This window comes from Arachis hypogaea, chromosome 4, assembly GCF_003086295.3.
Source record: "Arachis hypogaea cultivar Tifrunner chromosome 4, arahy.Tifrunner.gnm2.J5K5, whole genome shotgun sequence".
In the NCBI taxonomy this organism is placed as follows: domain Eukaryota; kingdom Viridiplantae; phylum Streptophyta; class Magnoliopsida; order Fabales; family Fabaceae; genus Arachis; species Arachis hypogaea.
In genome coordinates, this window is record NC_092039.1 from 118101767 (window position 1) to 118118471 (window position 16705).

General features: G+C 32.2%; 2 protein-coding genes across 4 annotated transcripts; both read right to left on the reverse strand.

Annotated features, from left to right (window-relative positions):
* Nucleotides 1-119: 119 nt before the first annotated feature.
* On the reverse strand, nucleotides 120-5377 carry LOC112797517 (mitogen-activated protein kinase homolog MMK2). The gene is made up of 6 exons (XM_025840500.3): nucleotides 4762-5377; nucleotides 3024-3153; nucleotides 2219-2356; nucleotides 1630-1962; nucleotides 993-1176; nucleotides 120-674 (listed from the first exon to the last, which is right to left on the reverse strand). Exons 1-6 carry the CDS (start codon nucleotides 4929-4931, stop codon nucleotides 499-501), a joined length of 1131 nt encoding a protein of 376 aa, XP_025696285.1. The 5' UTR covers nucleotides 4932-5377; the 3' UTR covers nucleotides 120-498.
* Nucleotides 5378-11834: 6457 nt separating this feature from the next.
* LOC112797516 (protein BPS1, chloroplastic) lies at nucleotides 11835-15454 on the reverse strand. 3 transcript variants are annotated; one of them, XM_072236115.1, is made up of 3 exons: nucleotides 15239-15454; nucleotides 13023-14135; nucleotides 11835-12455 (listed from the first exon to the last, which is right to left on the reverse strand). In XM_072236115.1, the coding sequence occupies exons 1-2, from the start codon at nucleotides 15388-15390 to the stop codon at nucleotides 13064-13066; spliced, it is 1224 nt and encodes a 407-aa protein (XP_072092216.1). In that variant the 5' UTR covers nucleotides 15391-15454; the 3' UTR covers nucleotides 11835-12455; nucleotides 13023-13063. The 3 variants fall into 3 exon arrangements, with proteins under 3 accessions (XP_072092216.1, XP_072092217.1, XP_025696284.1); XM_072236116.1 differs by lacking the exon at nucleotides 11835-12455 and adding an exon at nucleotides 12501-12806 and having other exon boundaries at nucleotides 15239-15425; XM_025840499.3 differs by lacking the exon at nucleotides 11835-12455 and having other exon boundaries at nucleotides 12844-14135; nucleotides 15239-15425.
* Between the last annotated feature and the right edge of the window lie 1251 nt (nucleotides 15455-16705).

The window sequence follows — 16705 nt, forward strand, 5'->3', positions numbered from 1 at the left end:
CAAAAACATTAAATGCCATATAACCTATATATCTGAATCTGAAAGGTTAGTGTATGGTCCTACAAATAAAAAGGTATCTATGTAATACCATCTAACTATAAGTAAAGAAATCAATGCAGTTTAGCCAAATAATAATCCTAGTAACTAGTAGGATTCATGACAGGCAAGCATGTAAAAAAGAGTATTAGAGCATTACATTTTTGTCTCACAATTTATGTCTCTACAAATGAAAACTTCTATTCCTATTTTTTCTCTCCATATTAACACAAATGTGTGATCCCTAACATAAACTACAAATACCTGAAGAGACACCTCAACAACAAATCTCATTGAATCTGAACATAATTTACCCAAAATAAAACAAAAAATAAATTATTATATCTCAACATATCCAACATGTTTCATGTCTTGTGGAAACTAACAAACTTCCTAAGAAGTGTTTCACATCAGTTATGAAGTATTTTCACTATGGACATGCAACAGTCAAATGCAAAATTCTCAATAAATAGGTGGATCAGGATTGAACATCACAGATTCTCTCCAGATGAGTTCTTTGATGTCTTCTTCAGTGAATGATGGTTGCTCGAAATCAAAACTGAAAGGTCTCGCGCAAACAGGCTCCTCGTTAATATCGTGAAGCGGTGCCAGGTACGGGTGAGACAATGCCTCATCAACTGCAAAGCAACACAAAACAAAACAAATTAGTTTAGATTCAACAAAAATATAAAATGAAATAAAATAAAATAAAATAAAATAAATCCTGCATTTATAGAAGACTACTTCAGATTTAATTTAACTTGTATACATTATCAGCAGAAAATAGTTTTACAATCTTGCATCAATGTTGGATTACAAAGATGCCATAATAACTTCATAGTTTGTAACATTTAAACTTGAGAGGAGAAAAGAATTCAGACAATGATCTTGATGTTGATGACAATTTTATTTAATCTGTTTGTTCTAAATTAACAAATCATTGAAGGTTGTTTTACCTGTAATGCGCCTGTTTGGATCAAACACAAGCATCCTTTCTAACAAATCAACAGCACCGGGAGACATGTTCGGAAATCTAGCAGCGAATTGCTGCCTTGGATATTGTGGAAGCTGTCTTACATATCTACGAGCGTTATCACTCCGTAGAAATCCAAGGCTGGCGTCATCAGGTGAACCTATGAGCTTTTAAAAGCAAATAAAAAAGAAAGGAAAACACTATACATAAATTTCTCAACAAGAAGAAAATCCAACATAAAGTGTGAGAATTTATAATCTCTACAAAAAGATGCATGGCCTATATCAATCATTGCAAAGTATCAGATAGTATGCATCATATGTTACTCCACCTTATTTTGTAAAAAAAAATAATAATAATAAGGAAAAAAAAAAGGTAATGGATAATTCAAGTTCATAGGATCCACTTAGAAATGCTAATGTTGATAATCCAGTGGAGGAAACATGCATGCAAGTTTAAATTTTATTGTTAAACATTGTCACACAAAAATTCAAATTCGAATGGTGAAAACAATTATATATGGATCCAAAATTCTGATATATGGAAGAAACAAAAACAAATTAAAGCATGCATTCAGAATTCAGCATTAAAAAGTTTCATCCAAGTTCTCAAATTAATACCTCTGTGATCAGTCTCAGCTGATGAACATAATCTTTTCCGGGAAAGAGGGGTTGTCTGGTCATTATTTCACCGAGGATGCAACCAACAGACCATATATCAATAGCTGCAGTATATTCTGAACAATTAAGAAGCAATTCTGGAGCTCGATACCATCGAGTAACCACATATTCAGTCATAAAATCAGTTTCAGATGTAGTTCTAGCAAGCCCAAAGTCTCCGATCTTAAGGTCACAGTTTGCATTCAGTAGCAAGTTGCTAGGCTTTAGATCACGGTGTAAGACATTTGCTGAATGTACATATTTGAGTCCTCGTAACAACTGATACAAAAAATACTGCAAAATATACCTTATCAGTTTCTGTGAGAGAAAAAGTATAATTACATTTGGGCCAAAATACGGCAAAGGAGAATTCACCAAGGAACCGTGGTGTTCATTAAAATTTTTCAAATTCCTGAGAATCTTGCATTGTAAAATCATTCCTATGTAAGGTTTTTAGTGTGAAATTCCTAGGAATGTAAAAACATTCTTGTATCCACACGTTCCATAAAATGCATATGCTAAAGCCTAAAAGAAAAGAAGTTGTGCTAACCCGACAATGATCATCGGTCAATGGTTGATTGGAACGAATTATTTGATGCAGATCGGTATCCATTAACTCATAAACAACATACACATCATTGAAGTTCTCCTTCTGTGGTGGTCTTATAATGTCTTTAAGGGCTATCACCTTCACCAGAAAGTAAAATAAGAAAATTTAGATCATCATATCAACATCCCAATCAATCAACTTTCATGAATCAAAGTGAACATATAGCTAGAGACTGGCTGGCTTAGAAACAAGCATGAAGTATCGATCCATTTTATCATTTAAGCACAAGAAAAAGTGAAAAACTGACTCCGCCATCAAATGCCTAAGAAAACATACATACAAACATCAAAAAAGGACACTTAACATGATCTAATTTACTACATTCAAGAGCATGTTTTGGGTTGCTAAACTTCAATTATATGATCATGAAAATCAGATACATTACATGGAAGTACAGAACAGTATGGTTCAGTAGAAGAATTTCCATCCTAAAAAACATAAACCAAGACATCTACATTGTATATTAATGTATGCATAAGGGAAAAAATCATTAGAAATTTGAATCCTATCTAGAGTTCAAATCTATGAATTATACCACATGGTTAATGCATTACTAAGAGCTTTAACATATGAGAAAAATAATAAAAGAACAAAATCATATGAAAAACAGGAAAATGCATATTTCCAAACAGATAAAAAATGACATTGCCTTATCCCAAAATCAAAGAGAAAGAAAAGAAGCAATACTGATGAGGGAAACAAGATTCAAATGTAAGAATGCGGACAAAAAGTTAACCAAAATTACATTTTCATGATCCATGTGACGGAGAAGTTTAATTTCGCGTAAGGTCCTTTTGGCATCTATTCTGTTGTCAAATGCATTGCCAACCTTCTTAATGGCAACTTCATCACGTGTCTCCGCATTCACAGCAGCACTGGAGGAAATGTAGAATAGTATTAGTCCATCACAATGTTTATAAACGAAGAATCTAAATCACATGAATCATTGAAGACAATATAATAGTCAAGTGCATCAAATTATAATAACCATCCACAAGTATATACATCCACTTACACTGATGAGTCTAAAAATACCACGAATTGCACTATTTACAGTGTCAACATTACCAAAGATACCATAAGAATGATTTTAGATTGGCTTTTCTATAGGAAAAAAGTACTTTAATGAAAAGAAAAAACAAAACAAAATTTTAAGAAGGTATTTAGTGAATTCTATATAAAAAAGGTACTAATTTATTTTGTATCCAGATAAAAAGCCAATCAAAATGAACTGTTTATCGCATTTAAATTTCGGCTTGAGCAGAACAATAGCAGTAGTAGTACAGAATGCATCTCTCCGTCCCCATTATCTAGATCTATCTATCTACTATTTTTCCCCCCTAAGAGCTTGTTTGGAATGCTAGGAATTAGATTTCACTCAAGAGTTGAATTTTTTTTTCTGGCTTTGGAACAACTAAATGAATGATTTGAATTCCTTTGAGAATTCCAATTCTCATGTTTCCTTCATTTGTAAATCAGACCAAAAAGGGTCTGATTTCCAAATCAACTCTCACACTCTTCAAACTTGAATTCTATTCCATTAATATATTGTAGTCATTCCAAATCATGGAATTGAGTTTCAAATAGAAATGAATTCTTTTCTTAAAGGAAATAGAATTCTTTTCTCATGTTAAATGGTTTTCAAACAAGCTCTAAAATGATCACTCATTTGTAATCCTATCTCCAAGTTCAAACATGAGAAAATAATATAACTGCTGTGATGTGCTCAAAGAAAGTATCTCAACTTCTTCACCAATATGAAAATAGATCCTTATCTCTGGAAATAATAGAAAAGAATTTCATTTTATGGTTACCTGAAGTCAATAAAATAGGTTGTCACAAGTCAAAGGCAAGTACAGATGAAAAAGAAAATGAAAACTGTAGGTTATGACACACAGATAGCTCCAAACAAAAGTAAATTAAGCTGAAAAACAAGATAATGTAAGGCACAATACAAAATGTGCAAAACTATATCCTAAATAAATTCCATAAGAGTGAATCTCGAGTCCCTATCAATTTCAATTAAGTATTTCTCTGAAACTCAATCAATGACCAAAAATAGTACATTTTTGAACTGTAGAATCACAATCAGCTCAGCTAATAGCTCAAATTCAGCTCATAAATCACACAAACCCCAATACTAAAAGCATTGAATATAAGTTACAACACCATCCACCTGAAGAAATAACTAACAAAACCACTTCTAAATTCTAAATTCTGAACTAAACTGAGTAAACTCCCACTTACATTCAAATTCAGATTCAACAAAAAGCTTACGATTGTCATCACAATTCACTTCCTTGCTTTCAAAGTCAACCATTCCAATACCCCCCAAAAATAGAAGATGCAAGCAACAAATAGATCAATAAAGGACAACCCTTTTCACAAAACACACACCAAACAGCAAAACCAACTGATGAAGCAAATCAATCCAACAAAATAACCACAACCCCAGAAAAAAAAAATCTTTTTTTGTTCCTTACCAAACAATACCATAAGCTCCTCTTCCCACAGGGCGTATGGGGGGAACATACTTCCTTGAAACCTCAAAGAGGTTGCCATAGATATTGTACTGAACATAGCGTCCACCATGAGTTGGAATTCCTCGAATGTTGTTGTGGTCAGCTAAAGAAGGAGCTGACTCAAGAGCCATATCTCTTCGCTGCTGAAGGGTCAGAAACTCAGAATCAAAGATGGTGAAAAAGAGGAAGAATCAAAGGGAAAATGAAGAAAGGAATGATTTTTAAAGGGAAGAAGCAAAATTGGTGAAATGGGGTGGTAGTGAATTTAGAAGGGACGTGTCGGTAGGAGCAATAGTAAAAGTCTTTTACATTTCAATCAAAGGACACAGTGGAGGAGAGAGAAAGTGTACGAGTTTCTGTGCCCCAGAGAGAGAGTGTGTTAGGTGTGTTTGTGTGAACATTGAAGTTCAAACGTTATTGGAACTGGAGTGTTAAAAAAAACACGCTCGTGTGAACCCGTGAACAAGTTGGCACATTGATTTTGTTTTACTTTTCTGTTTTCTATTTCGGTTTCTTTTTCTAAACATTGGTGTCTCCCATTTTTTCTCCCCGTCAATTTAGAGTTTGTTTTGTGAATGATTTTGAGGTTAGTTTTTTGTTCCAAATAAGAAACTTTTTTTAATATTAGGTAGAATTGACTAATTGAGTTCATATTTGATACTACTTGTTTGCTTTTGTATGTTTCTTTGGATCTAAAACACAGGTTTTGATTTTGGGCGTTTAGGGTTTTTCCCCATTTTCTGTTGAAATTTTCTATTCCTTTTTTTAAAAATCATAATATGGTGTTTACTTTTAAATTCAGCTAAAAGGATTATCAAAATGTTGTTATAATGCTAAGAACAAGAAGTGAAGAAAAGAATTGTCTTTAACTTTTCCAAATTTTCTTTTTGAAAAAGAAATGGGACAAAATGTATCAATCAAGAGTCAATATGCTTAAAAGTTAGGAGCCATGGGCAAATCACGAATGTTCCAGTCAACGTGATTTGGAATTAGAACAAGGTGGTAGACTTAACCCATTTGGTTATTTTCAGTTTGAATTTAGGTAACGTGTTTAGAAAAGTTAAAGTAAACTTATTATTAATAGAAGTTTGAAATTTTTTTAAAAAAATACATAAAAATGTATTGAAATTTTAAATTTTATATTAATTTATAAATTTAGTTTCTAAATATACTATTTATTTTTTAGTTTTATTTGTCAAATAAGTATTTTGTTAACCGTATTAAAAAATGTGTTATTTAATTTATTTTTAATATATTTTAAATTTTAATATGTGTTTTATATAAATAATTAAATTAATAATTATTTTTAATATATACTTAATATAATTAATTTAAAAATATTAAAATAATCAAAGACCAAATTATTTTTTCAATCTAATTAGGTAGTTACTTTATTTAACTTAATATGTATTATTTATATATATAATATTTATAATTATATATTTATTATATTTAAAATTATTAAATAATTTCAGAAAATTGAAAAATAAAATATCTAATACAAAATAAAATATTTTTAATTATTTTTAATTAAATTGATTTTTATTGACTTTAAAATATTATCGTAAACAAAGTGACATTTTTTATTCATTTCACAATTTTTTTAACTAACTATATTATATTTGTTGGGAATAATACACCATTTTCTCTTGAGAAAATACATTTCACAGAGAAATAAAATAGACAGAATCACAACACAAGAATTTAACGTGGAAACTCCAATTACTGGAGAAAAAACTACGACCGTTGCCAAATGACAACCAGAGAATATCACTATGTGAAAATTGTTACAACACATAGACTTCTTTCTCTCTAATACCGGCACCCCAGTACACCCACACTCTCAAAGCAAATATTTAACTACACCTCACAACACTCTCTAATCAAAAGGTATAGAGGAAAAGAAAAGGCAGATACAAGCTTTAAGTGTTTCCAACTGGTGCAAAAAATATGGAGAACTTAGCCTCATATTTATAGCCTAGGCCACCCACTCCATTTGCTATCATAAGCAATGTGGGACTAATTCAACCAAATTCTAACAATTTCCACCTTGATTGAAATAGTCACACATCTTCAGCTTCCATAGTCAACACCGACAATTTTTTGCTGCCATTGTCTATACCGACAATCATAGTTCAGAGAACTATCATACTCCATCATGAAAGTATACTCACTTGGAATTAGACCACTCCAAGCATTTCGCCTTGGTACAGATCGAAACCTTGCTGAAAATTCATGGTGGAACTTTCAAATTGGCTTTTCCTGGAAGTTCTTCAGCCATCGACATAACTCCGCCACACACCTTGCATCTCAACGCCAACCAATGCCCGTGTACAATTGTGGACCCGATTGCCACAACTTATCCTTATCCATGGCAGTGCGGTAATACCATGAGGATACTTCTTATTTTCTAAAGAACATCATCTTTTCTCATAGAGAGAGCAATATTGCAAGTATTAAATTGAGAGTCTTTTTCTGAAACCGCATTACCTGGACAACTTCTCTTTACATGCCTAGGCTTTTCACATTTCCAGCATGTTACACTCCTTCCACAATTTCCTTTTCCATAATTATCACCTCTAGCTACAAGCGCCAAATCTGATGAAGTGCTATCCTCATTTTTCATTATTCTTTCTTCAGCAATGAGCTTACTAGCAACTTCTTCAAAATTAAGAGTTTCCTTCCCATACATTAAAATAGGTTTGATATACTCATAGGAAGAAGGAAGAGACAATATGAGCCTCAGTGCCTTATCTTCATCATCAATTTTCACTCCAATTGCCTCTAATTCAGAGACAATACCATTGATAGCACTAAGATGGTCGGAGATTTTCACATTGTGATCCATGCGTAGATTATGGAACTGCTTCTTCAATAACAACCGATTTGAGATGCCATTTGCCTGATACAACCTTTCGAGTTTATCCCAAAGTTCCTTGACTGTTTTCATTCCTTGCACATTTGCAAGAACATTCTTAGCCAAACACAGGCGAATAGCACTTGCAGCTCTCAAATCTAGTTTCTCCCATTTTTCATCCTTCATACTAGAGATCCTCTCCTTCAACGCTTTGTGCAAACCTGATTGTATTAACACATCCTTGACTTGTATTTGCCATAAGCTAAAATTGATTCTTCCATCAAATTTCTCTATTCTTGAATATCCTGACATTGTTGCAATCGTATACTGAAATAGTATAACTCAACTGTAAACCGTGCACTAGGAAGGGTCTCCAGGAAAGAGAGGTGGGTCACAATGAACACACTTAAATACCAAGTCTTTCCTTAGCCAGAACCTTTTCAAACTGCACTCTCACAGTGTCACACTGCCTTCCAGCAACAACAACAACAACCAAAGATCAACCTCAAGCTACAGGACAAAATTCTTTTCTGATGTGGAAGGTCAGACTAGGCTGCAACCACAAAGCATACTAAGAATAAATCCCACCGAACCGAAGCTCTGATACCACTTGTTGGGAATAATACATCATTTCTCCTTGAGAAAATACCTTTCACAGAGAAATAAAATAGATACAATCACAACACAAGAATTTAATGTGAAAACTCCAATTACTAGAAAAAACTACGACCGTTGCCAAATAACAACCAGAATATTTACATCAAATCAATTAACTGTATATAATACATATTAAAAATATATCAAATAATACATACATTCATATATAATTATATGTGACTGAGTTATAGATAACTCTTTTGTTTTTCAACCTTAATTTCTTCTTATAAGCACCTTTTCAGCTTTTAGGAGAAGAAAACTGAAAATCATTAAACCTAGATATATACAAATACAAGTATTTGTTTAGAAATATATATATATCTTAGAGTATTTTGCAAATTTCTCATTCAAATTACATGAAATGATAATACAAATATTATATTTAAAGGTAATTTGTAGTAAAAACTTTACACCACAAAGATATGATCTTAGTGAGTATGTAATTCAATTCTTGAAAAAGATTATAATTAATTAGAAGGGTAAACCTAAAAGCGAGGTGCATGACACATAAATCTTAATAAACCAAAATGAAGAATCTAGAACCAATCATGCTAGTCAAGTAAATGATTTCATCAAACTCAAGCTACTTTGTAAGCTTCGTAGATATTACCTACCTAATCCTTCAAAGTCAATGTCAAGCCAAAATTCTTCATCCCAATTTCAACGAAATAATGGAGTGAATAAAAGTTTATTTTAGTGGCATGCCTTGCTTCCTTCCTAGTTCTTTGTCAGTATTTGTTTTTCTCTTCTTTTCTTTTCTTTTTCACTCTGGTCATAATGTTGACCGTTGAACTTGGAGATGAAAACGAGTAAAACTATAAGTCTATAACGTCCAAGACCAACTGAGGGTTATGACTTATGACTCTTCAACCATCCATCTTCTTGCTTATTCTCTTATGTTTTCATTTGTGAATATTGTGGTAAATTATTACCGTATGAAAGCTTGTGACAATCGTAAATCTTTGGATGATGATGAATTGAATTCATTTGCTTTTAGAGCCATAGAAAATAGGGGTGTTCATGAATCGAATCGTATCCGTAAATTCGCGATAAATATCTACACCTTTTACAGATCGGATCGCGGATATCTGCTTTACATCTGCATATTCGATCTGCGGATCCACAAAATAATAATTAAATATATATATATGTTTGGTATTATATTTATTTGTTTGTCTATTTTAGTTAGTAATTATTATTCATATATTGTATTATTTTATTTTTGTTATTTAGGAAAAGTTTGATTAAAAATATTTTAGGAATAAATAAGTTTAAAAGTATGAAAGAAATATTTTTATTGAATTTTTTACATAAAAATATGATTAAAATTAAAAGAGAATGTTCAATTATGCGGATATATCCAATATCCGATATTCGATCCGATCCGCACATTTGCGAATCAAATCGGCACTAAAAAACTCGGATATCATATCGGATGAAAATTGTACGGATCGGATCGAATTTTTGGCCATATCCAATCCGATCCGATCCGCGTACACCCCTAATAAAAAAGTAACTCATTTTAATTAACCATTTAGTAAAATTCAATTTACTTCCATGCTATCTTTTAAACTAATAATAATATAATATAGGGCACCCACTTTGTTTATATATAATGATAGTGATGTCATTTTAAAAAAATTACACCATTTGCCAATAAATTATAGCTCAAATGGTATAGTTTTCTCATACTCAATTAAAAAGTTACGGATTCGAGTCTCCTATCTTTAGTAAAAAAAAAAATTACACCATTTCATAAATGAATATGTTATAGATTCAACCATTGAATCCTAATAACATATAGTAAACATCATCTATACAAAATTTCACCAGACGTTAATAAACATGTAATTGAAGATAATTTTGTTTATATATATATTTTGAATAAATACATTATATTGATTTCAAGTATATAAAAGTTTAGATAATTCGGTGTTGATATGAAGTTTTTACAGATAATCTATAACATATAAACTTTTAATCCAGCGGTTGATATTTTAAGAAATTACGCCAGGAAAATGTAATCTTATCCCTATGCTTTGTGATTTTTTTTTTTAATGAATTTTTACCCAGAACACTTTACGTGTGCAATGCAGAAGTCACAACAGTGCACCTAACGCTTATTAATTGTCCATTATTTCTTCATATTTGGTAGCTGCTCCATTGAAATTAAAACTTGAGATCAAATCGATAACACATAAAAACCTATTTCGAATAACAACGAAATGATAAGAATAACAAAAAAATTTGACTAAACATATGGTTGGGTTATTGATCAAAAATTCAAAATTGGTTCCATACCATTCGTGTTTCTTCATGATCTATATGTTTGGTACTAATTAGGCACTAATACAATCTATTTACATCAATCCATTTAATAAGGTTAGAAATCTCTTCTCTTCCTCCCTTTTCTCTCTTTTTACATATCTCTATAACAAGCTAGCAATAAACAAGAGTAATTTCTTTTGTTTTGTTTCCAATTTACCCTTACACCAATTACGCTTTATAAAATGTAAAATTTGAGTTAGACTAAAAGAACAATTCAGTCGTTCAAAAATACACACAACATCAATTTAATTCTCAAAAAAGGTAACATAATTTTAATCCTTAAAGAATTTATAGCAAATATTTAGTCTTTAGTATAATATATTTGGAATCACTTTAACCGTTAAAAGCCATATAAGTAGAAATAACAAACAGGCCAAAACTCGCCAGGTCAACCGTATAACTCACCAAAAAAGATGAGTCAGGCTAAAAATTTAAAACCGACATAATTAGAAAATCGGTCTAATCCACGTGGATTTTAGCAAGGCAGGGCGAACTTTTTTGGCACTTGGCAGGCTCGTCTTTTTTTAATTAAAAATGATAATTGAAAATGTTATATGTTATAATTTGAAATTTTGAATTATATTATATATTTGATTCACCTTGATAATGTTTAATTATATATTTTAGATAATATTTATTTTATATTTTATAGTGTTAGTTTTATTATTTTGTTTTAAAAAACCTAGTTGATAAATATGTTTATTACATATTTAAAATTATAAAAATTTTAATATTTATAAATTTATAAATTATAAATTTATTAAAATAATTATAAAATTATATATATTATTTAATATTTGATAATTTATTAATAAAAAAATTGGCGAACTTATCCGCTAACCCGCCATTAGACAAAATGGAAAAAGAATTCGAAACCACCTCACCGGAAGGGCAGGCTAACCCGTTTTACACCCCTGATATAAGTGCGTTAAGAACCACCAAAAGACGAAAACCGAATTTATTTGCAAACTAATATTATTGGATCCATTTATTTGTTTTATATTTAAAGAAAGAAAAACCCACTTTTTCCCCTTTCAACCTTCATGAAAACTTTTCTTCCTTTCATAGTACTCTAGAGTTCTTTTTTTGAACACGAAGTACTCTTTAGAGTTTAAGGAAGTTCTATGCAGTGTGGTGTTGCGTCTGCCCGCTTTAAAAATGTGAGCACAAAGTAAACTAAATTGAGGAAACATTTGTTCAAACCCCACGTGCGAAGTGTGTCGGTTTTAATCAAATATTCAGCGAGTTTCTTGATATATTTCATGGTAAAATTGATAGTAAATGTGTTCCCAAAACCACGCCCCCTTCAAGACACAGCTCTTCTTTGAGCTATGCTCAAGTTAGAATATGGAAGAGGACTCTCAGGTGGTGTGTTTCCATCTCTGATCCCTTCAAGGTACCTTGTGTAACCATATCTCATCTCAGCTCAGGAATGTGGTCTTCCCCAACTATTCCTTCAAAATTTTCTTTACCACCTCATATTAAGGGGGGTTAATGAACCACATAAAACAAAGGGATTGCGATGCAAGACAGAAAGCGAGGGGGCATAGAGCTTCTCTCTGGACTGCCAACTGAGCCCGAGTGAATAATCGGCTCAGATCAGAGAGAGATATAGATGCTCTCCTACCAAAAACTCATTTCTCAGCTTTCAGATCTCAACAGCAACTCAGTTTTCACAGATCTCAACAAGAGCAGCCAGGCTGCAAGTGCTTCTTCTAATCTCCCATTAACCAAAGCATAGCGTTGAGTAATTCTGTGAGCTGAGATGTGAGGAGATAAAAAGCTGTGGCACTTGGATACAGCCAAGATGCAACTGTTAATTAAGATTCAGTGTCAGATCACATATCATACGAAAAGGTAAGTGATATAGACGTGTTCCATTCTATGATATTCAATCAAAACTGCTTCAGGGTGATATACACACACATACCAAAAGTCCAGTCTATGAAACAACAAAAGAACTACAATGCCCTAATAAAAATGTTAATCAACTTTCAGGCTCAAAAAATCCCAGATGTAAATGCAAGCTCACCAACAAAAAATAACATAAATGTATAATAGCATGCTATATGAGTAACAACATAAGCACAAAACACGCCACAACTCATAAGAGGACACTTGCTGCCAGAAGGGAAATGGATAGCCAGAGATTTCATGCTGATGACTACAATGATTTGCCAGATCACACAGGAATAAACATCTTTGGGCACAATACAACTTTCTTATATATATATTATTGTATGCAATTACACATAGCAATAGACATGTACATTTTAGCACCATAGAACAACCATATAACCTATTACTCATGCTAACTTGGACACCATAATAAGCCAAACAAGATTGAAAAACATCAATCATAAAATGGAAAAACAAGTACCTATATGCTTTAGTATGTACCAAGGTCAGGCTGCAAGACATTCAATTGACTGCTTGCACACCTATATTACCCCCGGAGCCACGATCATAGACAGTTCCACCTGATCTAAGATTAGATAGTAAGGCATCACGACTGCTCAAGACCACTTGGAAAAAGCCATCCACTCCTTTTGCAAGAAGATCTAATCCTTCTGAAAGCTTCTCCGTCACTCTGCCTAATTGCTCAACAGTCTTCAGATCCAATTCTGTCTCAATGGGTTCCATCACATCAGGGATAATAGGGTATAATTCCTTAACAGCAGAATCAACTGCTTCCAACTCCTTCAACACAGTAAATCGCCCACTAGAAAATCTAACTCTAACTTCCTCATTTACAAGATTTTGCAAACTTTTAAATTCTGGAGCCCATGTATATATTTCAGCCACATCCAAATCTATCAACTTCTTAGTCGAGCCTGAAAAAGCCGCTGCAAATACACTACATACAAATACTGTCTGAACCTTTACTCCATACATAGCTTGCATCAAAACCTTCCCCTTGGGAGACTTTTTGACCTTTGGCAGATCAAGTGACCCAACAAGATTATCCAAGATTCCATCACATTTTTCAATCCTAGGGTTCCTAGAATCAATATGCTTCTTCCAACCATCAAGTGAAGATTGAGCTCGGGTAAACTGCTTTGGAGAGGAAGAATTCAAATTATGCAATGCACATTGAAGTAAAAGATTACCCTGGTTCAGGCGTGATAACTCAGAACTAAATGCAATGCATATATCTAGCAATTTTACACTGATGTCCAAGTACACGTCTATCCATTTTTCATCCCAATCATGAACAGGAAGATCAAGATCTGCTATGAGGGTTTTAATATCATTATGAGTCTCACTAAGCATTTGCATAGCCAAAGTCATCCAAGATAAACTGAGTATCTCATCATTGCTTTTGGGCATAAGCTTTTTCAGCCTTTCTCCCAGAGTTACCTCAAAGGCATGTAATACTGCCAGAAGTTGAGGAGACAAGGTAGATCCTTTAGGTGATATCATCCGGAAAGGATTTCCAAAAGGAAAGAATGGTCTGTGTGGTTCCTGGGGACGGCTCATTTTAGATGTTTTACTGTGGAGGAAGATTACAAATTATGAAGTAAGATACAACATTGAAGAAGAACGACAATACAATTTCAAAATATCGAGCAGACAAGCAATGCATATCAAATGAAAATTTTAGATAGCAAAACATCTACAAATAACAGAATTAGTAGTTATTTGTGCACTAATATCTCATAATAACTACACCTTTTACAATAGCATGTTTCTCCAAGATAAAATATAAAATAAAAAATTTGGATAAAGGCAGAATGCAGATATTAAATTCTTATAATCCTGACATAGTTAATCTCAATTCTCAAATAACTAACTCCCATCACCCACTCCCAATACCATTTATCCTCTCCTTCCCCAATCTAATTATTTTGTTGTGACAATAAACATTTAGTTCTCTTTCTTAAATCAAGCTGTATCATGCTATTAGAAAACTTTGACCAATTTATCTTAAATAACCTGCAGGCTGCATATAGTAAGTAGAATCTAACACCAAAAGTACCCATAACTGGAAAACCAGAAATTCCAATATCAGAAATATATTCTCATCATCTCCTTTATATCCATATGGGAATAAGAAACTAACAGCCAATTAGCTAACATCCTTCCATATAAATGAAAAATAAAATACAATAATTAAAAAGAATTTGTGGTTTCGGGAGAGGGGGATGGAGGACAGAATAAACCAAGACCCATCGAAGTCTTTCTCCTCCAAATCCTTCCATTTTCCTACATCACTGCTTACAACTAAAAATCACTAAAAATGAATAAAAATAGCAAAAAACTACCATCTATCATTCCATCCCTTCACCTGGACCCTATCAACAGCAAAATCAAACACCATCATCATACAAAAATGAGTCAAGGAAAAATTATTTCCATTTTCCCGCGAACTTCAAAAAATAAAAAAGATGTAAACCTCATAAAATACGTTAGATCCTTAATCTACAGAATAGATCGAAACTAAAGACTTCACCAATCTTCAGATTGTCCACAAAAGGCAACCAAAATAAAATTGTAAAAAATGAAACATAATTCTGTTGAATTTTCGTCAAGAAAAAACGCAGAAATTATCCGAAAAAGAAAAAATCGAGAGAACGAAGGAGTGAAAGAAGGGACCTTGAAGAAGAATCGAATCGATCGAGATCGATAAAAAGTTGACTTAGGGTTTCGTTTTGGTGTTTTGCATATAGAGTCTCTGAATTGGGAAAAGCTGAGACTTGAGGCTTAACTTTGTGAGGTAGCTGGTGAGGGAGATTCTGTGATAACATTACCCTCGCTAACTCTTTGAATTCGTGAAGGATTGAAACGTGTCTTTATTTTGTTGGTACGTGATGAGCAAATTGCTGTTCCCGTTGTTTCATTTTATTATTATTTAGTGGGTTAGCCACTTAGCCGTTGTTTACCTTTATTTTATTTTATTTATTTAGTTTTGGATGCCGTCCATTGTTTTTTTTTTTCTTTTTGGCCGTCCATTGTTTTTTCTTTTTCTTTTTTTAAAGCAAAAACTACCAAATATTCAACGCTAACAAGTATTTCTTATAATTTAGTCACTAAATGTAAAGAAATGATTAGATAAGATTAATCGTATATTAAAAGTAATTGAAGTTACTCTCTTTAAATTATATTTTTATGCACTACTTACTAACTAAAGTATATTATTTGTTCTATTTATTGTATTATATATATGATTTTTTCAATAAATTATATTAATACTTAAAACATATAAAATGAAAAGTCCCAATAAGCAGACGCTAATTGTTTTAATGAAACACGTTTTAAGCTTGTTTTTTCCCTTAAATTTGGCATTTTCTTTTAGTAATCATCTTGAAGAGCATATATTATAATATTTTAGTCGTATTTATTTATTTTTTTTATTAAAAAAATGTTAAGTGTCAGGGACCCGGCGGGGATGGGAGAGCTGTCAGCCGAATCATGGCCGCGGCAAACTTATCTTCAAAAGAATATTCCTTGCGATCGGCACCGAATCGGACGGTTTACGTTTCTCCTCGTAAAGTTTATCGAACGGCTGTAACTGATTGACAGCTTCCTCTCCGTTCTTTAATGACAAAGCCGTTGAAGAAACGCCAGAAAATGGGACCCGCTCCAGGTTGCATGGACTGGCCCAGGCCCATCATTCAATAAACACTTTTTAAAAGAAAAACATAAATGTTAAGGCAAAAATAATAAATAAAATACTTTTCTATTGGATTTCCGTTTAGAGCACCGAAATTATAGTTTCCCAAAATTAAATATACTAGAGAATATCGTTTGTCCTAAATAATGGTTTTGGAACTATGTATGATGTAACAATATGTTCACATGATACATTCAACCCCCATTGGGATACACAAAGTTTCATATTCAACAAGCATAATCCTTGGCTTTCTGTACACTTTTGTTAGGTAGCGTTTGGAGTTCTAATACAAACTGGAATTCATTAGTGTATTTAATAGTTATATATTAGAATTAAATTTTATTTTTTAAATATAAAATTTCAATTTTTTAATATTTTTAAAAAATAAAAATATAAGAGACTGAAATTTTTTAAAATAAAAACTAAAATTTTAATAATATTTGTTTTTA